The sequence below is a fragment of the Typopeltis vanoorti genome, chromosome 12 (genome assembly GCF_054136105.1).
Source record: "Typopeltis vanoorti isolate ZY-2024b chromosome 12, IOZ_Tvanoo_1.0, whole genome shotgun sequence".
NCBI lineage: Eukaryota > Metazoa > Arthropoda > Arachnida > Uropygi > Thelyphonidae > Typopeltis > Typopeltis vanoorti.
The window spans coordinates 137,840,444-137,864,080 of NC_143560.1; the positions used below are offsets into that span (position 1 = coordinate 137,840,444).

The 23,637-nt window shown below is 37.6% G+C and overlaps 1 protein-coding gene across 2 annotated transcripts in view; it reads right to left on the bottom strand.

Moving 5' to 3' along the window:
- Positions 1–18,765, bottom strand: part of LOC150101250 (gamma-interferon-inducible lysosomal thiol reductase-like) — a 62,625-nt gene extending 43,860 nt beyond the window's left edge. For both annotated transcript variants that reach the window (XM_090401567.1, XM_090401566.1), the window contains exon 1: positions 18,609–18,765. In XM_090401567.1, the coding sequence (XP_090257693.1) occupies positions 18,609–18,692 (84 nt within the window). In that variant the 5' untranslated portion in view covers positions 18,693–18,765. The remainder of the gene's footprint in view (positions 1–18,608) is intronic.
- Positions 18,766–23,637: the final 4,872 nt, after the last annotated feature.

Sequence of the window (23,637 nt, forward strand, 5' to 3'; positions counted from 1 at the left end):
TTTTTTGATGATCTGGCAAAACATAGGCATAATTTTGATTGAGTTACACACACAAAGATGGAAGACCGGACACTAATAAATAAATGCGCAAATTACGACATTATTTCTTTCAATTAATTAGTTTTCATAAATCTCGCGGCACACCGGTTGAAAATCGCTGATCTAGATGGTAAATATCTGGATGAATATTCTTGTTTTCACCCGTTATGTGAGCGCGTGCAATGCATGCCATTGTACACGTCTGAGAAGGGATTGTGCCGTGCATTATGGGATGCCAATACAACTTGATGTGAAGTCACAAATACTAATGTATACGAGCAGCATAAGAGGTAAAGATATTTCACGTGCAAAGTTTTGTCTGCTTGTGCTTAGATTAAAATAAGGATGAAAAGGAGAAATGAATTTTTGTTTCAAGTATAATTTACTTGACATCCGGACATTTACCGTTCAGAGTATTAACAGTACTTACTTGGTGTAATTAGCAGTCGCGCACCCAGAGGGGGGCGGGACAAGTGGCCCTGGTCCCTCCAAAGAAAAAGGAAAAAAACATTAGAAAATTTTCAAAAAATCTTTTCCTAATTAAAGTTCGTTTTTTTAATATTTATGTTGTGTCGTGTCTTCTATTTCTATACCACTTATGAATTAGCGATCATCGCAGATGCTCAGTCACAGGTCGCATGGGATGCGTAGTGTGTATTCTCAAATCGTTCTACTTAACTCTCCCCCCCCCCCGCACACCAAGATTAATTCCTGAGTGCGCTACTGGTTATGAGTATAAATCACTTTCCACCTTAGCTAAAAAAACTTCGTGTAATATTAGCGATATTTTTTAAACAGCAACAGCATAGGTTTATATTATATATAACTGCAAATAATATGCGCTGGCCATCAGGTGATTGATATTGAGAGAGTTTGATATTCATAACTTGAGGCTCACAAAATTTGGAATCTCAATTGTTTATTATTTTTTAAATGAAATTTAATTGACAAGTTTATAAAAATGCATTTACAATTGTTAAATTTTTAATAGCAGAATCTGCGTTAAATAACAATGTCTGAAAGAGCCTCCGCAGCTCTCCGGATTTAGGCGAAGACCTTCAGTCGGAAAAAATATAGATTGGAATCCTGTCAAGTACAGGATGAATAAAGGAAGTGAAAGCTTCTCAGCGGAAGATAAGTTAGAAGGTTTCATACGGAGGTGGGGTGGGGGGTGAAAATTTTCTCATGGAATTTTCATCTCGCAACTAAGCAAATGATCAGGAGAAAAACACACACACACACACATATACGATATCGACAAGGCAAGCCCTATCCTAAAATTATGTGCATCAAAGCAAATCTGGTTAAGGTCGTCGTCATAAGAATCCAAATAAAAACAAGACATTTTAGGAATCGCTTTCGTACCTCGTTTGCATGTTATATTTGCAGTCTGGCACTTCCTTTCTGAAATCTGCTGACGAGGGTTTGAATCTTCTTCTTACCGTGAAAACGGATATTGGCGAATGTCTTAGAGTGACAGATGAATTTCTTCACAGCCGAGGAACTCCCCCCCCCCCATCCATCCTGTTTATTGCAGGTTTCTACGGTTTGTTCTTCTAAGCAGGGTTTCGGATTATACAGCACCCACCCAGCCCACAAGGCAGTATACGTGCGCTAACTTTGCAATGTTTCACACGTGGATTGAAAGTCAGAAATTGAAGGGCCTCTGAATTTCTCCGTTGAAGGCTCCTTAAACTTTAACTTCACATTGATAAAGCTTAAGTTATTTTTTTCTTTTACGTAAATAAAAAATAGACAAGTTTTTGTGTGCTTATAAAAATGCTTCGTATTTATTTTAAAGCGACAATTATAAATTTTCCAATAAAATAATTATAATTTTCATTTAATTTTATTAAAATAATTAAATCAAATAATAATAAAATGAAAATTTTATCAAAATAATGGCTAAAGAAAGAGTCCAACAACATGCTAAGTGTTTGGTATGCCCAGCTGTCTAACAGATATGACGTGATAATAGTTAAAAGTTCCTGGTAAAGATCTCAACGAATTTTATGTAAATTAAGATTGCTTTTAATGAAGCCATACAAAAAAGAATAAACGCCATCACATTATTCTCACTACTTTCACCATAAAATAATGTTTGCGATAATGAGACTTTCAAAACCACCTTCAAAAAGCTAAAATGTAGAACAACCCCCCACATAATTTTTGGTCCTCATATTTCCCTACTTAGTGACAATCTCCAAAGAGTTTGCTGTTATGGCTTTGACCAGGGTCGTCCTAATCACTAAGGAACCGAGAGGAGGTAAGTTGCGAGAGTGGCATAAATTGAAACTCTTAAAAATTAGTAATTGGATATATTTTATTATTTTATTTCTTATTTTAAAAATTCAAATTGGTTTACGGAAACAGCCCTAAAACAGACACGCGTGTATGTTCCGAAAGCCTTTTATTTCTTTGTTCGCAAGCGGTTATGACCACACATTCAGACTGATATTTTTTGTCGGCTAATATTTGTTTTTGTATGCAATCAGACAGTAATTATCGTGATATATACTTATGATGTTATTTACTTCTCCGGTCCATCGCAACAAAACGCATCGATAGCAAAAGATTAATAAACTCAATAAAATCAACACTAGAAATGAAATAGTTGGCACTAACATATTCATTTAATGAACAGCTCTTATGAGCTACGCATGCTGTGGCGGCTCTTGGCTTGAAATCGTGGGGGTGCTGCAACTTTCGAAACATACATACACACTGTAAGTACAGTGTATACGTGTTTTGATAAAATATCAAAATGATGGTAAAAATTAAAAAAAAAATAAACGTGAAAAAAATTGTTTAAATTTAATTTTTTGAATTATACTAAAAAAATAATTTTTTTTAGTATAATTCAAAATTACTTAAAAATTACTATAACAAATGTTATGTCTTTAATTATAATGTCAAAATATTTAAAGAGACGGAGTAAACACGATAAGCACTACGAACACTACTACTGGTGCAATCTGCATATAAACCACAGTGGAACTGAGCGACGGACAGTGCCGCATTACGAGGGCGAAGAACGCTGCTGGCGTCCTTCGCCCTCCTAAGTGCTACAGTTGGATTTTTATTATTTTTTATACAAAATAAGAGAATTGTATAGGATTGTTGATGATAAAATTAAATATTACAAGCAAATATTAATAAATTAATAAATATATTTCTGTATCGATAAAAATTTGTTCAGAAGTGCCTATGCACGAGCCGCCCCTGTTCGCATGTGAATTTGATTATTAATACTAACACACATTCATAGACAAAAAGCACTTACTAGACACTTCAAAGTGATTCATATCACATCAACAGAGAGATGATAAAAAAGAACGCACAGTTACATGAAGCAATAGACAACTGATGCTAAAAAGCTATAGTCACGTGATAATTAGGAACGCGTGGGAAAAGTAGCTTAGCTGGGCTTTGGCCATCATTCGCAAATTCGTAGTAATGCCTTTTTATTTTTTTATTTTTTCCTTCTTCAGCGTGATAATTTCGATAATTGGTAAAATATGCTGTCCTGGAAACTGCTCCAATGCCAATCACAGCTCAGTTCCTTTGCTACCCCTGCCTCTAAGTGGGAAACTGCATGCATGGTCATTAACACAGCAATAAATAAGGCTTAGCCAAACAAAACAGATATATATATGCACACATACATCCTAATACATACACCTGTATATTGCATATGCATACAAATAATTAGTTATTAGCGAGAATTTTGCAGTTAGAATTTAAAAAATTTAGAGAATCAATGTGATTTAAACTAGGCTGATTACTTCCGAGCATTCTTTGAAGAGTCTCTCAAATTTCAAAGAATTTTTGTGAAGAATTTTTTGGGCTGCTAAAGTTCCTGTGGCAGTTAGGAATTTCATGTTCTCCAAGAACAGATTTCTTAGCTTGGAGAGAAAAGCAAATATGTTCTTTATTTTTTGTGGTTATATCAGTTGTTTTAAAACTTGTTCTAGATGTTTATCAGAACTTTTCAGCCCCTCCCCCCCCCCTTCCTCTCGTGTATATATATACATATATATAAATATTTAGAAAGTTTTTTACCTTGGGTATACTATACGTTAAAAACACCAAGGAATTTTATAAACTTGGGTCCTTTTTCCCAAGTAAGCAAACAAGCAGGTAAGTCAAGTTTGCGCCTGAACTATGTTCAGGTCTGAGGCAACTCGTGGTAAAGGTGGAGTAAGCTCTGATCACTTTCACTTAGTATCTCCCCTAATGCAAAGCACATCCCCTTGCGGAGATGAATGATGCTATGCATTAAAGTAAAGGGTCACTACCCAGACCGGTTTCGACCTTTATTGAGGTATCGTCAGTGGGAGCCACACCCAGAGATGCCAAGTTTGAAGTAATGCCGAGCTTATAAATTTTACCTATACAAGTTGCCACAAGGTCTTTGACTTTATTAAATAAAAATCTCAGGATGAGAGAAAGATGTAAAAAGTTTTTTACCTTGGGTATAATACACCCAAGGTAAAAAACTTTAAAAACGTTAAATTCACCAAGAAATTTTATACTTGGTTTTAACCCTTTTCCCCAAAACAAAGCAAACACAAAGTTTTGTGCGTGAAATATATTGACGTCTGAGCTACTTGTATAAAAGCAAGTGATATGAAGTCATTAGCCTCCATATACAAGTAGCTCAGAAGTGAATATATTTCACGCGCAAAACTTTGTTTTGCTTACTTGGGAAAAGGATTAAAACCAAGCATAACCTTTCTTGGTGAATTTAACGTATAATACACCCAAGATAAAAGACTTTCTACATATATATGTGTGTATAAAAAAGCTACCATTCTTTCTCTTTCTCTCTTATATATATATACAGTATATATATATATATATATATATATATATATATATATATATATATATATATATATAAAGAGAGACAGCGTCTTTTTGGAAAGAATGTGTGTCGGTACGCATTCTTTGCTAGTAGGAAATGTTGGATATCACGTGTCAATGATTAATAAAAGTGCCGGTATCGTCCCAAAAAGCACCATATATATATATATACATATATTCAGTTTATGTGAATATATATATATATATATATATATTCAGTTTATGTGAATATATATATATATATATATATATATATATATATATATATATTCAGTTTATGTGAATATATATATATATATATATATATATATATATATATATATAATAACATATGAACTGTACTTGTACGCTATATGCAAATTTCATGCAAAAGTTATAATATAATTTTAAATGTATTAAATTGTTCTTTGTAAACGGTGTCTTTACTTTTGCTTCCTAACAAGCTCTTCTACCAATTGGCTAAGAAAGTTGATTGCTGTGTTAACTTTGCCCATTTTTTCACCCATTGGCCAAGGATGTTTATTGCTGTGTTAATGACCATGTTTTCATTTTTAGAAGGATTCCGATAGGGCAGGCACAGTGAGTGACCGGAAAGCGGTAGAAAAAGAGCACTTAGGGATGTCCCTTGTGATTTCATTCTTCTTCCTGCAACTGTCTCTTCCTTTGCTGTCTTCATTCCTACGGTGTGATGAGATCCCACCACATGTAAGTGTTTCACATTAAATAAATTTCTTGGTTTAATGTTTTAGTTTTAATTTCCCGTAACTGACGTGTGTAGTAAGTTCATAGAGGTTCGCGTGCAATTACTGTGCATTAAATGCACAAAAATTCGTGGGTTCTTTTTCTATTACTTCACTGGCAACAGAAATAGAAATTTAAGCAGATATTCAAAATTGGAAACTGTACAAAATTAATTTTATAAAATAAATACGCTTAACATTTGGTGCAACGCATAAGAAGAAAACGCGTGAAGTTAAGAAAGAGCGCCGTCAGCCACTCAAGTAAGTAGTCTTCTTATCTTCTCTTTGAGAAACTGGACAGAAATTCACGAAGAGTTACAGAAAATTCATGAAGAAACGAAGAGAAAATTGTGAAGAAATTCAGCATCATTTAGCCAGGAACTGGACCTCGGGACGCATTGAAACTTATATTGAATGAAAACTTAACAGGAATATGTGCAAATGTAATTGCAGTCGTGCGAATATCTTTTATAAGATCATCTTAAATCTTCAACCATTGCGGCAATTACGTATTTTTGATGCCAAAAGAGGTTTTACAAACTTTAAATTCATTAAAAAATATATATTATCATTTGAGATCACCAGTGGTCGCCTGAAGATTATCGAGTTTGGCAACGATTTAAATTTAGAATGAAATTTCACAAATTTTAGATTCTCGCTGATTTTGCATTAAAAAGGACCCGTGAAGTAAATCTTAATTGTTGCTTGTTTGCCATTGTTATAACATGGTTGTATTTTGTTTATTTAATTTAAAAATATTTTGTTGATATTCTTACGGTATTCTTACTGCTTATGAGAGTACTGCATGATAGTTTGTATAATTATTAACTTCCTATATATATATATATATATATATATATATATTATAAATTGATTTTGCATTCAGATTTGAAATAAATGTTACTAAATATGCCTCTTAAAATCCAACCAGACGTGACACCTGCCTACGAAAGTATCTTGACTCGTGTTTCATTAAACTCTGGTATTATTTCACCAGCAGCTCATAACCGGTCTCATTGCATTGGAGTAGCAAACCACGTCCATTGCCTCGAAAAAACACGAACAGGACACAGTTGTGGCGGTATCAACATCGTCTATTTACTGGACGATGCGTTGCAGACTTTGCCTGAATTCGGTTGTAAATGTCTTTACAGGGACTAAAAACGAACTTTCATTTATGTGAGTTCTGAACTTAACCGAGACCAACAACTCAGTTGGGTTCGGTGGCGACAGTTTTCTTTAATATTATTAATCGCGGAAGGGCCAAATCTCACTTCGCAAATGCCGCATCAGAGCAATATCCGACGCACCCATGAGCCTAGTTGTGCTTTTTGCGTCTAGAGCATCGGTTCCAAACCCAGCACGTACCCACGGGGGTACGTGCTGGGTTTGGCCGTTCAGGGGTACACGAAAAATAATCTGTAATGGCGGAAAAACAAGTAAACAAAATGCCAAAGGTTAGTTATGGAACAATAAATGTTAAGTTTGAATCACCGCTATCTTCAATAATGTGTGAAATGTGTGATTACATTTCTCAAGAAAATAAGAATGACTCACATAAATGAAAGTGTTATTGAATGAAAAAATAAACTCAGAATATAAAACGATTTCAGCATAAACTTTATTTTAAAGGGATTAAGAATAGTCAAGGTTTTAAAAGAAACACTTCTCAATGGGAAGTAGGGTACAAAATACAGTCGGGTCCCATTTTTATGCGGTGGATACGTTCCACAGAATACCGCATATAAAAAAATCGCACTAAAAAGACCTAACTTGAGTTGAAAAATTAGGGATACGTTCCATACTTTTCTAAAACCGCATAAAACCGAAGCAATGAATTAAAATAAACCAAAAATCGCAGGAAAAATTCAGGAAAATAAAAATGCCTAAGTTTGTATATTTTTTCATCAGAATTATCGTCGCTATTTACACAATATTCGGCAACGTTTGCGAACTAACTGGTGCGAAATCACTTAGTTCACCAGAAGAGAGAGTCAGCGAATCAGATCTGTACGGTGAAGGCAATGGTTCTTCACAAACAGAATTAGCATAAACCTCGTTCTGTGCTGATTTTTTTTCTTCTGACAATGTAACCAGTGATTAAACTTTGCGATGATAATTTCACTAATTTTTTATACAGCTCGCGATATCCAGACATACAGTTCTTCAGCTCACGTTGGAATTTAAAGGCTCGTTCAGAATTTGTGTCATTAACAAGAAAATGATTTTCCAATTTATTGCACAGTTCAAGACCTTATCGAATTATATTTGAAGTGAGGGAGACAGGTTTTTCTTCCGCTTCACTATCGTTTCCTGGATCTTCGTCGATATCTAAAGTTAATCGATACCCAATAATATCATCGTCACTTCATCCACAAGAAATTCGTCTACATCGTTCTGGCTAAATGTATCAAAACCTTTTCCACCAATTTCCTGTGCCAAAGTAATGATTTCATCTGATAATGTAGATGTTTGCAGCACACCCAGGCCAAGCTGCTTTCCAGCAGGCATTTCACGTTTGTGGTCTTATTTCAGCGATAGGAGATGCAACATGATTTAAGCAGTCCAAAAGAGAATTTTTTTTTTTCTAAACGTCAGTTACTCACTGTTAATGATTCATTTTCTTGTTTATCCAATATAAATTTAAAAGTGTGCGTAACGTAATATTTTTTAAAAGTAGCAATTGTGTCTTGATCTAATGGCTGAATAATGCTTGTTGTAGTGGGTGGAAAAAACACTACCTGCACGACTTGGTTTATTGTCAACAATTAATAAAATCATGAGCGTTTTGCTTCATATATGTTTCCACTTCTGGTACAAAGCAATTATTGAGCCATTCAGTAAATACATCAGTTGTTACCCAGGGCCTTTGTATTAGCCATCCAATGAACCGGCAGCTGTTTTACATCTTTGGCTTTTAGAGCACGTGGTCTTAGAGATCGATCCCTTGATGCATTGCTACAAAGTAACACCGTTACTCGATCATTGCCTGCTTTAATCCCCTTGCTTTTTTTTCTCAGACTTTGCGATGGAAGACTAGTTCGACTAGGCATTTTCTTCCAAAATAATCCTGTTTTGTCAGTGTTAAACACTTGATGGGACAATATCCACCATCTTCCTGTAATCTTCACGTTATGAAGTGCATTCCTTTTTAAAAACCCGGTTAACTATGCTTTGCTAGCCGAAAATTCTTTATCAGCCTGGGAAGTGGAAGTAGATGGCTCCAATTGCTTCATCTGTTCATAAAACCGAAGAGCTTTTTGTTTAATTAAATAACCACTTATAGGAATTCTTGTTTGAGTTAATTCTTCAATCCAAATTACGAGCGCTCCTTCCGGTTTTTTCTAATAAAGCATCTCTTGATTCCGATGATAATTTGGCACTTAGTTTTGTGCCAGAAATGACAGATTTTCTTATTGTGACTTCATTCTTTTTAATCGCTCTTATAGTCAATTCGCTTAAATTGAAATGTTTACCAATCGCCGTAGATCCCTCTCCTTTTGCTAAACGATCTAAAATTGCAATTTTCATTTCCAAAGAAACTGCTTTTCTTTGGTGCTTTTTTTTCTCCATTGGGCCAAATTAAATCTTTAAAATAAAAATTAGCAAAATTTAGACTTATGATAATGAAAAGAAAGCACTCACATGCAAACTTAAACTGTGACGGACACTCACTGCTTACACGTTACTCACGTTAGGCCAGAATGTGCTGCAACACCCTGTTCATTATGTTTTGAAGTTATGCACAGCATAACTTCAAAATCTGCATAAAATGTTACACAATCTTCATAAAGTAAAGAGCCGAGTTGGATATCATTTTTCGTATTAGCTTTAATGCTATTTTCTTCTTAAGGAGTTTCGTTTCGATTATGAATGGCAGCGCAGAAAGTGTGCTCTCTTTAATTACTTTAATTAAGCAAATGAAGCTTAATTTAATCGCTGATTTACAATTTAGATATAAATAGTTACAGTGTATAACTTCGAACAGTGTCCCAGATATCACGTTGACAGATCTGATATTCCCAAGATTTCTCAAGTCTTCTTGCAACCTTTATTTTTCATGCATTCAACTTGCTGTTGAAGCTTTTCTTCCAGTTTTTCTTAGTTCTTCAGAAATATGAAATGTGCCCCTCATTAGGGGCATTCCTCTGAATGCAATCCGAACATTAATTTTTATTTCTCTTTTATTTTATAGATGGTACTATGAGAGCTCAACTCCAATCATCTGCATTCGGCCTTTCGAATTATGCAATGCAGTCGCTGTATGAATAGCCTTTATAACTCCACATACGAGATTTCCCATTTCATGCTGCTGATGGCTTTTCTATCTCGAATATTGATAACTAATTGATATCTCCTGACAGCATTCCTCTTCTTGAATATTTTTCTGTAACTTAGAGTAAGTTATAGAAAAATAACTTCTGTCAGTCTCACTAACGTTTCAACTTCAGACATTCAGAATAGCTCCAGTTCTGATGTCACCGTTATCATCTGGGATTCCTTTTTTAGCGTATTCTCCTCCATTTCTAAGCTCCGTCAGTAATGTCCACCTTCCTGATGCTTATCTTCTATCCCTTTACGAAAGTTTTTTTTCAGAACTGTTTACTTTTACAAGCCGATTAGCATTTTTTGGTTTTTCTGTGTATTCTTTTAGCAGTTGCTGACTTTCCAGGAGATATGATTTTTTTTTTTCAGGAGAGCCTTTAATTTCCTGAGTCCATAATGGAGTTCTGAGTTTTCTATTCTTGTATTACCACTCTATTTCTTTTTCTGTTGCTTTTTCCAATTCCTTCTGTTGATGCTTCCTACTCTTATGTTTCAATTTTGGTGATTGTTTCAGTGCCTAACTTAGGGCTGTTCGTTCTGGTTTCCATGATAAAAACGGCACGGACTTGTTTAACCAACTGTTTACGTCGAGGATGCAAAACATCATCCTGTTTTATCATTATTTGGTTTTTGGATAGAGCCAGCAGGTTGGCTGGCGAACACCTGCTGATGTGGACTAATGGAATATCAAAAGTACTTATTCAGAGAATAAAACGCACTCATCCATACTTTATTGCGAAATAGAAAATTTATCACGTCAGTACATTCTTTATTAATGAACAATGTACTTGAGTGGGAAAATACTGTCTGACAAAACTTTAGGTGTGTGTGTGCGCGCGCGGGCACGTGCATGGGACAGTATTTTTGCTGTCAGCAGGGAACTTGTTAGGCCGTACATCATTTTGTCCAACCTCTCGATATACAGGGGTTGGTCCAAATAATAATGAAACACTTGTTATACACATCTCTTTATTAATATGGTGTTGGACCACCTTTTTCCTTCAGTACACTGTGATTTCTTTGGATTTTGAGTCCATTCGAAGTTTCTAGTTTCTGGTGGATTTTGTACCATTCTTCTTGAACATCTTCAAGTTGTTTTAAAGAACGTTGGAAGTGGTTTTTTATTATAGTCCAGAACTGACCAGAGCGGTTCAATAATGCTCAAATCTGGTGATTGTGCTGGCCAAGGAGGAAGTTGAATTTCACCTTCATTCTCTTCAAACCACGGCTGTACAGTCCAAGCAGTGTGAACGGGGGCATTCTCGTCTCGGGATAGTGCACTGTTTGGAAATAACGTTTGGATCATGGGGATGCACTTGATTACCTAAATGTTCTAATAATCACTTGCAGTAATGTCGTGAAGAGTAATAATGGGACTAACCGAATACCAAACGAAATTGCTGCCCAGACCATTCTGAAGGGCTCCTGTGCTTTACTGTAACAACGTATTGCGGATTAAGAACACTTAAGGACTGCTTCCTTAAGTGTTCTCCAAATAAACTTGCCCTAATGTAGGAAATTGGTTGAAGGTCGACTCATCTGACTACCACGTTTAGTTTTCTAACGTCTAGTCCGACGGTCGTGACGCCATCGTTTCCGCATCTGAGCATTCTCTTCAGTCATCAGGGATTTAGCAGTTGCTGATGAAAATTCAGTTCTGCTCTCACCTGTGCTGCAGAAGTTCTGTGATTTTTCCAAATACTTCTCAATGTCTGGCGATTTCTTTGTCATTTTTGATTTTCGCCCACTGCTTCTCTCTTCGGCGATGCTGTCTTGCCCCAGTTTGTCTATGTCGCTATAACCTTAGAAACTGTCGATCTCGATACACCTAATAATGTGCAGTTTTTGTCCCTGATGCTCCAGTTAAACGCGCACCAACGATCTGTCCTCTTTCAAAGTCGGACGGGTCTCCCATTTTCCGATATTTTAATGGAAATCGCCTAGTACAATCACTAATGCACTTGAATGAGAACTAAAGTATAACACACACACACACACACACACACACACACACACACACACACACACACACACACACACACACACACACACAAAAAGAACTCAGTGCTGCGAGAGTTTTTTCTATGTAGCCAACACAACCAGATCTGTTCTTGAATATCTCAGTGTTTCCATGATATTCTACATATAAAACATGGACCAAAGGATCTAACGTGCGCGAGTCATTGAGTCTTAAATAAGTCCAAAGGCGCAATGAAAGTTCGCCTTATCTTCGTTGGGATCTTGTGTGAAAACCACGATACTTGAGCACCAACGGCTCGTATTGCCCGCATCGTCGGCGAGTGTGGAGTGAGAGTTGCGAACTATACTGGGCAGGACGAAGCCAGAGAAACCTCTGGAGGGCTGCAGCGGTTCTGACTTGCAAAAAAGATCGTCAGACCCTGTCCAGTGAAGCGAATGATTAGATGGTAGGGTCGAAACGACCCCAGACTTTAAATGGATGAGAAGTCAAACTTGCTTGACTCGAACGAAAGGATGAGTAGCAGCGGGTATGTCACCTTTGGTAAGCAGAACTGGCGCTGTGGGATGAACGCCGGGTTACGGCGCCTGATGGTAGACCCTCATGAGACTCCATGAAAGGTGTTGGTTGCTAATAGACATCAGGACGGTGGCCATGGAAGTCGGAATCCGCTAAGGAGTGTAACGACTCATCTGCCGAAGCAACTAGACCTGAAAAATGGATAGCGCTTCAGCGTCCAGTGCATACCTGGCCGCTGCCGCAGATCAGGTCGTAAAGGAGTGCGTTGAAGGTACTCTGGGCTTAAGCCTGCCCGGAGCTGCCGTTGGTACAGAATCTTGAAGGGGAAAGGGGTCCATGCGAACAACAGTGGAGCAGGGGGCAGTTGGTCCTAAGGGATGGGAGAAATTCATTCCGAAGCGGGACGTTGCGAAAAAATGAACTAGTCACGCTGGTAGACCGAAAGGGAATCGGGTTAGTATTCCCGAACTCTTCTGTGGTCAAGTGCGGTAACGCAAACGAACCCGGAGAACTCGATGGCAGTCCAGGGGAGAGTTTTGTAAGTTTGGCTCCCTGGAATCGGTTCGTCCGGGATAATGATGCTATTCCGGTAAAGCCCGCTCCTCCTGCGGTGTCCTGAGCACTCCTGTCGGTCCTTAAATCCGAGGGAAAGAGTGATTTTCGTGCCGGAATCCGCTGCAGATCTCCAAGGTGAACAGCTTCTAGTCGATAGAGTAAGTGTAGGTATGGGAACTCGCAAGACGGATTCATAAAATTAGAACAAGGATTGGACCGGGCGGGGTGGGGTTCGAAGGGGATGTGCGGTACTGCAACTAAATCTGCTTGGTAAGCAAGTAAAAGTTAAAGAAGCAGCAGTTTCAATGTTAACAAAACTTCGATGTTTCAGTGTTAACAAAAGCCGTGAAAGCAGTGACTTTTATGAACTCTCTTAAGGCTGCAATTTTATGCGATGTAATGGAGTCTTCTCATAAAACGTTATTACTGCACTCGGAAATTACCGAGACGTCGAATATTAAAACACTGCGTGAGCTGAGAGAAGTTTCTTTCAAACAAATACCACGACGTGTGCGAAAGTGGATTCTCAACAGTCACCTCACGAAACATCGAAGCAACTTAAAATTAAGGCCTAGTTTAAGACTGCGCCAAACACTGATGTGGTTCGATGCAAGCTCCTTAAAACTTCTTGAATTTAGTGAGAGCATGTTGCTATTCTAGAAGAGTTATGTTACTTTATTATTTGTAATATTTCTTGATTAAACTATTTTGCACAAAACCGCTTTGTTATAATTTCCTTCCAGATTATTTGCTATGAAAATTGTTTTAGCGATTCTGAGAAAAACATTTTTAGGTGAGGTTCCTCACCTAAAATTGTAAAATAAACATTATATTGTGTATTTCAGCTATAATTAATCCCTCGTTTATGAATGTTGCTACATTATTGGTGTTGGGGAAGGACGGACGCACAATTTTCGTAGATGGTGCAAAGTTGGAAACTGATTAACAGGGGCGAATGTTGGTCTTGAAATTCACGCTTGCTCTTGTTATCATTCGGGGAGTGACAGGTGTCAGGGAAGTCTGATTAGCGGAATAATAAATTACTGACCATTTAAAACTATATATTTCGAAATGTATGTACATTTAATCATACAAATACACTATTTATTTTATTTTACAAATAATATTCTATCTTTTTCAATTTAGCTACTTGAATACAAATTCTACCCTACGGTTCTTCTTTATGAACTGGTCAATAAAATCATCATAAAAAGTTTGTTGTAACTTAATTTTCCCAAGCAACACGCACACTTGTAAAGGCTGGCTGAAGCTCACTGGCTAGAGCTACGTTGACTGCGCATGGCTTGTGTTTAAGCAACAGAGTGAGACGATGTGAAGTGGCTATGCGCGCGCATGAAATCACAGTGCTGCTGCGAGGACCTGGAAGCTCCTACAACCGAGCAAGCCAAGGTAGCTCGACTAGCGTCAGCCTTCGATACACAGCGCAAAGCTCAATTATTGCCGCGCGTGCTTAAGACGTCTTCTGTCTACAATTAATGAGCTTGCATAGCAAGCATGGAGAATTCGCCACTGGTGATTAGAAACGACTAATTTTACAGCATCCTTTCAGAACGATTCGAATGGAGTATTTGGGGGTGAGGAGAAGGAATGCAAGTTCAATGTTGTCATATGCAAGGTTTGAATTTTGAGGAATTGCAGGCTTTGTGTGGCTCAATCTATCATGCTTACTGACACGATGTATTTGCGTTGTGGGTGAGGAGTAGGAACGCTCACGGGGGAACTGCAAACGTAGAAAATACATAAAATGAAAGGGCCACGAAATATAACCTCTATGTTGAATATTTATGGGTAGTGATAAGGGTGTTGCTTCATGGAAAGCTTATCAGTCTTATCTGCACCCTTGTATGCAAGGATGAGTTGATAGCAGAACTGATTATTAAAGTATAAGAATAAATTAAGGGTCTGTGGATCTTAAGACTAAAGGGCCTTAAAGAGTAAAACAGTGAATACGATTGACTCATAAAAACTCTTCGGTCTCTTTGAGATTTGACTCCCTCCACTGGGTTTGAACTTAGTTCGTTTCAAAAGAAAGGCAAATACCCGAACCGTACAATGCAAGTCCAAAGAGGATGAGCAGATTTTTCTCAATGAAATATGCTATGGCACTGCCAGTGAAAGAATTTAAAGAGAACTGAAGGCACTGTTGGAGCTCGTGTGCTTCGGCGTTCAGTCATGGGACTGTTGGTGGAGATAAATCTCTATGATAGTAACAATAAAGGCGCAATATTCTAACTCTTTTAACTTTTCTAGAACGATCCCAATGGCTCACGATGTTAATCTCGTCCACGGTAGAGTCTGACCAATAGCACTTCAGTACCTAGGGTTTGCTAAGGAGGTCCGGGGAAACAAAGTGCCACATCGAGCGATGATATTGATCAACGCCTACATTAGGAATTCACTAAAATCTCTCGAGCAAAGACTATTTCTAATTCAGACTGTATTCTCAGTTCTTAAAGGGGTATTTTCATAGTTGAGTTGTTTAACTCCACCTACAACAGCCGAAGCAGAAAAGGCCCTTTGTTTGCGTCCTATTCGGGAGTCGAACCCAAGTCTTTTCAACAGAAGAGCAAATGTTGCTCATGCGCTACCGACGTACTCGGTTTCCCTGGCAAAAATTGACTAAGTATTTATAAATAAATTGCACACAAATAAAAACGTCCCTTTTATAGCAACTGTTTGTTTAAAAAATGCAGTGACGAGGAATATCTCGGTCACGAGTCCGGAAGAGTTATTTTGGCTTCAGACGCAGAAGTTTCTCTGCTGCGACTATTCCTCGGGGTATAGACGCATGCACCCTGCTTCCTCTCAGAAGCCCGATACCCAGAATGGGAATTTTTAAAAATTAATTTCTAATTCAGCGATCTTTTTTCTCAACTTCATATTCTAAAATTTAATCCCCCCCCCCCCTCTAAAACGCTTCTCGTTGTTCGTTGAATTTTATTTTTTATTTTCAGTTTTATTTCTTCATTTAACCCTCTCTCGCTCTCTTCCCGTCGTGCCTTTTTGTCATCGATTTCGCCCTCTTTAGTGTTCATATTTAATGCCTAGAGCATTGTTTCATCTAGCTACGATGTGCTCCGACGTTTGCAACAACCCGCAATTTGGCCTCCGGTCTCTACAACTAATCCTCTCTTTCTGCTATAAACAAAGACCTTCCTTTTAGTAAACTTCTTCAAAGAATTAGAGTAAGCGAGTCCGTAATAACGGCGAGGCTTGCCATATAGTGCAATTGGAAACTTCAATATTAGAGGTAGATGAAGGCCAAAAGTTCCAATCGATCACGTGCTTATCAGTTTATGTAATTGATTAAGAGTTTTTTATTTTTATATTTTTAGTTGCCCAAAATGTCGAGTTCGTTTAGAACAGTGCTTCTCAAATTTCTGGATGTCAGGGGCCCCCTTTGCAAAAATTAAAATATTTCACGGCCCCCCCCCCCCCTCGAAACAAAATTGTAATAGAGAGATATATTATTATAATGTTTATTGTATTTATATCCAATACAAAACATACACAGCGAATATTGCAAAAAGCAAATGAATATATTACATTTTTTGCCTCTTACCGTTTGGTTCTGAAGACGATGCGGACTGTTCTGGTAAAATATGAAATACTGTCCTTTTTTTTTTTTGAGTCCGTTTCTGATTGTTCGCGGGGATTTTTTTTATATTTTTTATCAGCCACTTATCCATCTCAGGGTTAAATTTTTTAATAGATCAAATATCATCACCATTTACCGATACTGGCACACCACAGACGGATAACATGAAATTAGTGAATATTACCTGAATAAGGGAATCCCCGGACCAGGAACATTTTTCACTTTTGTGACTTTTCTCCCTTTACGGTAATTAAACATAACGCGAAACAGACAGCAAAGGCAGGTTATTAAAACGTGCATATGATTAGTGCGGTATTAACAAAAGATCGCGCAACCGAAAGATAAAAGCATAGCTGACAATCGAGTTGAAATGCTAACTCTCTTCAACCGAATTCCATATGTGAAACTGCCATAACATTCATTATATATTGCGCTTCGCAACCATATGCCTGAGGAAGGAGTGTCCTTGGTTCGATACCCGTCGGTTACGTGAGGAGCTGAAGGATCTTCCTCAGCCATAGCCAAGTTAGCCAGTCTTGGGCGTGGACAGTAGGGTTTTTTTCCTCAGTTTATTCTGGGGTTCATCCCGCAAAGCAGGCAAACTGGCCTTGAGAACTTAACACTACAGGCCATAGGATATACCGGGGCATAGGGCTGACTACCTTATCTTGTAAAAGGATTGAGGTCAGATGGTCAATGGATCCTCTACACCGCAAGGTAAAAGAGGGTATAAAGAAGATGAGATATATATATATATTACTTAGTTTTAACACTTTTACGAATTTTATTTTCTGTTGAATTTTATTGCTGCCTTGGGAAATCGAACTCACACACATCAAATTAAGAACAATAGTTTTTAGTTAGATACTGTGTTTGCCCATGCAACATGGTTTTGTTTCAGTCTATACAGCATAGTTTCTGTATGAGGGGACATGTGATTCATTAATTAGTGTGTTTTTTCCCAGTTGTCTCTAATTGCACTATTTGTTGAGAAATATATTACACAGACTCCTCATACCTTATTCACTGGCATAATAAAAGTACTTATTTTTATTGCCTCTGCGGTATAGTGGCTCTTAGGGAGGGCGTGTTGTTTACCACTGCAAGCGAGTTACTATCTCCCCACATGAACTTGTTTAAGCTTTTTTTCATGTGTGAAGTGTATGCGAAACTTTTATTGGTAACAGAAAACTAGCTCGATGACAGTGATAATATAAAACGAGTTTTGATATGCATATAAAGTCAATATCAACAGTTCTTGATATTAAAATATAAAAAAATAACAAAAAAGAAATAATAAATAATAAGTTAAATACGTTTCTTTTAAAATAAAAAAAATTACTTAGTCTTAAAACATTTTAAATTTGTTTTCATTATTTCACGGCTCCCCTCAACAAAACCTACGGCCCCCAAGGGGGCCGCGGCCCACAGTTTGGGAAGCGCTGGTTTAGAATATGAGGACACGTTTGCAAGCATTTACGCACGAGAAAGACATGTGAAAAGTGTGTTCCTTCTGCACAGATCGTCTTTGAATTTTTAATGCTTTTTTACTTTCTCATCTCTCTCTCACACACACACACACACAGACACATGCATGTATGTTACGCCTGGGAAAATATGAATGGTATGAAGAAACTGGTGTGAAGTCATCAGTGTTCAATGTTTGGTCATGAAAATGTAAACCTTTCACTTGCCATGTTACATATCCAATTATGCCTTGGAACAGAAACCTAACTATGCGTTATTTTTTATATTAGTGATTATTGAAACGGATTCATTTTCTATTAGTAATTAATTGAAAAACACGGACAACTTCTTTTCAGGAACTCTTGTATTTAAAGTATTAAGTTATTCCAGGGATGACATTTACACAAACTTGCATTGCGATACGAATGTAATATTTCTGATACGAAGGTGACCCCAAGTTTTCTGTCGTTTATAACTCCACCCAACGGCACTTTCTTACCTGGTCAAGGGCTGCAGCTAATCCGACGAGACAGAAAAATGCCAGCGTCAAGCGCGGATACATTATGAAAGACAGAAAAGGCATCTGGGTTGACGGGGTATCTACATTGTTTCAGTAAGCACCGCCGCTGGATTATTACGACTGCTGCGCAATTACCTTTACACCCGGCTCAAAGGTTCGTGTTCTATCGAAGCTGGCGCAATGCCAAGAGTTTATCTAAGAAACCGTTTTATATTTCACACAGTGAAGCCAAAAGAGAAAGAAACGAGTGCTTTGATGATATGAGGAGATAGCTGATCGATGGGCTGAACCACTATGAGAAATTCCCATCCCCCACTTTTTCTTAATCTGAAGTTTTAATGCGATGCACCTTTCCTAATACCAAGCCATCAGCTGAAATCCAGTTTCGCTTTAAAGCACTGCCCCGTGGTAAATCATATTCAGCTGACAGTGAATTTTCCGTCGATACATTTTTGACACATCGATGCAAAATGCGCTTGATTATTTTTTTTTCCTTTCTGAAAAATTTATAACAATTGCCCAATTTCTGTTTTTATTAAGACCGTTACTATAGCAACAGAGTAAACTTGTGTTTAGAAATCAAATTCAATTTTTATGCGACTCCTACCCATGAAAGGTCTTATACCTGCAGCACATTCGTACCGTAGGTGGACTAAGGTTTTTTATTTGTGTTTCATTATTATTACGTATTATTATTTATTATTATTATTATTATTATTATTATTATTATTTGTATTTTAAACTTTTTAGAGTGTATACTCGCTCTACGTTTGTCGAGGAGTCGCCTCGGGCCTCCGGTAAGAAGAGTGGTGGTCTTAAATCGGCCATTAAATTCATCTCATCTAAATTTAGAAACTCACGAAGGTTTTTTTGCCTTCAAATGTTTGTAATTTACGAGTACTCGACATTGCGCTTATGCAAAAAAAATAAATAAATAAATAAATAAAATAAAATAATAATAATAATAAAATAATAATAATAAAGAAAGAAAGAAAATAAAATAAAGAAAAAAAATAAAAAAAGAAATTTTGTCCTGAGGGTTTCCGAGCAGAAACAACATTCAAAGCAACTGCGAGACCGTTGAAATTCGAAATAAAAATCATAAATTGGAATGAATACGTGGGAGGAGCGCAATACGACGAGGCAACTCCTACCGAAGATTTCTTTCCCGTAACTTTTTATTTCAAGAAGTTACTTTTCCCTAACACCCCAACCGGGCAGGACGTATATATATATATATATATATATATATATATATATATATATATATACACGTCCAGATAAATCTGGATACGATTCTGTAACACTTATTGAATAACATGGATAAGAAGCGCAATGTGGTCTCACTATTTCATCCGCCTCGGCCGGTAGAGAGGTTTTCATAATCGACTGAATTTATGTATAGCTTCATGAACTCAATTAAAGAATTAAGGAAGTAATTACTAAAATAAAGAACCAAAAGGCTTCAGTTCGGCGATGTGAAATTATATAAACCAACATTATTTCAAAGCCGAATGTAGAAACTATAATAGTTTGGTAAAGTAAGTTGACCGGAGAGATTACGGGAATACATTACAAGCCATAAACGATAAAACAAATAAATAAAAAGACAGAAATATGTAACTACATGTCATGGCTCGTCTTTTTATTTATTTATTTTTTTATCGTTTAGGCCTGTGTATCAGCGACAGCTCACATGCTATTTCGGAGTTTTTATTTATTTTATTTCCGATGACCAGCGGTCACACTGAGACGGATCTATTTCTGCTTACTGTATGTTTAAAAAATCATTCTCTACTTCGGCTAACCCATGCACTACATTATTATTATTAGTAGTAGTAGTGATAGTATTTTCATTTCATTTTGATTTCTCAACATGTTCTCTGCAGAATCGAAGTCCTTTCGAAATTGTTTACGCGAGGACTGGAGCGCAACAACAATTCTCCTTCTTCTTCACACACAAAAAACAAAAAGATACTCTTAACGAAAAGACCAGCTACAAATAAAACTTTTATTTACTCTCTCGAGAATTAGAATGAACAATTTAAATACGGCATGCAATTGCAGAGTATAAATATAAATATTCATAAGTAATTTAAACAACTGAAAAAAAGGGAATGCTGTCTCTGTACTGCGAAGTAAGAGATGAACTTCATCATCCAACCAAAACCGCCATTTTACTTATTGTATGCTTAGATTTGCAAACCACCTCTCTAGAATTTATGGGGCTTTATTAATGTGTGCAAAATAAAATACTGTTACAGTATTACAAATGTACTAAAAAGAAAAATATCCATTTCTCCGCAGAAATACAAAATTAGCTAATTGCAAAGCACAACTGACTACTGCACAACCCACAGAAATGGTCAATTTCTAGGAAGGATAATCCATTCGATGGTGAATGCATTTAGCCCATTCCTGGTGTTAGCAGATTGAAGTGTTGCTAAATCAAGATTTGACCAGGCAATGGACAAACAAGTCCGCTCTATGGCGCTTTAGGCACAAGTTCACTTCAGGGTGCCCGAGGACACAACGGGGATATCCAAATGTAGCAGAAACGTGACAATAACGGTGCGCTGTCATGTAAATTTCCACTCGATTCCCTTAAAGTTTCGCAAACAAAGGCGCCCCTGTTGGGAATCAGGGACGATGATGCAGTTAATTAAACGAATAATTGAGTCATTAAATTTGCGTCGAAATAGCCGCAAATCAACCGAGGAAGAAAGACCGTCTTGGATGCAGTCACGTGAACATATAATTACTCGCATTCGCCAAGGGAAGGGGCTTCTAATTAAGAGAGAGGGAGAGTTCTCCAGGAGGAATCGAAATGGCAGATTGGATAGACAGAAAGATAGATAACACTGCCGGTGTTGGCTAAACAATAGGCAGCTCTTCACCTTCTGCTGAGATAAGTTATTTCTGCGAGCTGTTCACTTCGAGCGATCTTCTAATTTGATGGAAAGAAACCCAAGCCATGTTAAGAGTGAGGAGAAAAAGGAAGATGTCAGCTCTCCAGTGATCTCATCGAAACCGTCTTAAACTGCTTCATTTTAATCAGAGGAAATGAATAACATCTCTTCCGATCTTTGCGAATATTGTAGATTATTTCGGTTTTGTCTTCTACAGATCATTTATTTTCATTTCCACTCTTTCATATATATATATATATATATATGTATGTGCGTGTGTGTAGGTCAAACATGCGTATCGATAGGATTTCCAGAGCTGAAAAGTGCACACTGATTGTGGTGTTTGCATCTGATTTTATTCGAATAATCAACCCCCACTGGCGCAGCTTCCTTCTTATTCCCTTCCTACTTCATCAGCGAGAGTGTCCTAACTTCTCGCCCTCCCTAGAATTGCGTCCTGTGTTTGTTACTTTCCTTGATCGTAAAAATATTTCGGACATTCACCAAAGGCGAATGGTGAATGGCGAATTTAACTGCTGTCGGACGAGTGTTCAAAAATACTTCTAGAAGTCTCAGTTTATAATCCCTCCTCCATTGCTTGGCATTGCCCTAATTTTTAGACATTTCAACCAGTTGTATCCCCCCCCCCCCGCTGCTCTTCGCCTTACTCATCGCTAACTCATTTATTTCACTCCTCATGAATGCGGAAAATGAAGCATTTTTCGACTCACCGGAAAACAGCTAATCGGGACAAAGTACTGAAAAGGGCAACGTGTATTGTCGACCTGACGCAATAAGAACACTAAATGAAAATATTGACGCGTTCGTGTTTATGAAAATTTAATTGACGTGCATGCGTAGAATCGACGAGTTTTTTACGATAAACAAACGAGAATCTAATTTTATAAGCGATTCAAAGCACAACGAATCTTTTCTTTAACGCCCAGCGGAGCGCATTTTATACTTCTCGTCGTCGGAATGAAACAAGTGCTTCCCATTACGGAATGCCCTTAAAATATGTTGACGAGGTCAATGCAGCGTCGATGTGTTTGGAAACGACACGTAACCAGAAGGCGGTGAGATTGTGGAGATGAAACACAGGTCTGTCTAGTCGCATGGATGTACGACACTAACTGAACGTTCGACGACTCAGACGCGTAACAACTTGTTCCTTCGCATTCGAAATGCTACGAGGAGCGAAGTTACGGCCGGTTAGCTCGAAACGTGAAAAGCTGCCCAGAGGGACTACTGGAATCAAACTTTCCAGTGTGCAATGAAAAACAAGCTCACCTCCTTAAATATTTTATTTTCGCTGTAATCCTTCATGGTTTTAATTGCGCTCTTAAAAATCGCGTTTTAAATTAAACTGTTACTGAAGATCTTTCTTCGGAGATGGAACGGTACGGCGGCAACTCATGTAGAAGGGCAACCTGCAGATTTCTCTTACTGCGGAGCTACTGAAAAAAAAATACTGACGAACACGAATAAACTGACGTCCTGCAACAAGTTGCTAGCGGCTACAACACCACATGTGTATGTATGTATACACACACACACACCTACACACCATATGTGTGTAGGTGTGTGCGTGCGGTAAAGCACAGGCACTTCGAGAGAGCGATCCCCCCATTCTGAGACCTTACGAATATTACAATGAAACCCCACGGAGATCACATCACGCCACACAACTAAATGATAAATTGTCAACTGATTACTTCGAAACAGCTGCCGAAGCTGTTCGAATGAAAGCAGTTTTTATTTTTGATAATTTATGCACACATCGCGCGGTACAAATACGTCACAATTTCCGAGAACGCTTGTACAAGCCACTTCCATAATTATACAAGTCAAGTGGATATTAGAGCCAACATTATTTCAAAGCCGAATGTAGAAACTGCGACAGTTTCGTAATCTGACCTGAGAGTTGCCCGAGCGCGGACTACTTTAGAAAACATGAACGCTGCGCAGGAGTCCATATATTCGCTTTCTAATTAGTCTATTTTAATTCCATTAGTGCGTAATTAGTAGGCACCAGGGCAACTCAATGCTGGATTTTATATCCACTTGATCTTATATCCGCTCCTAGTCTATATATTGCC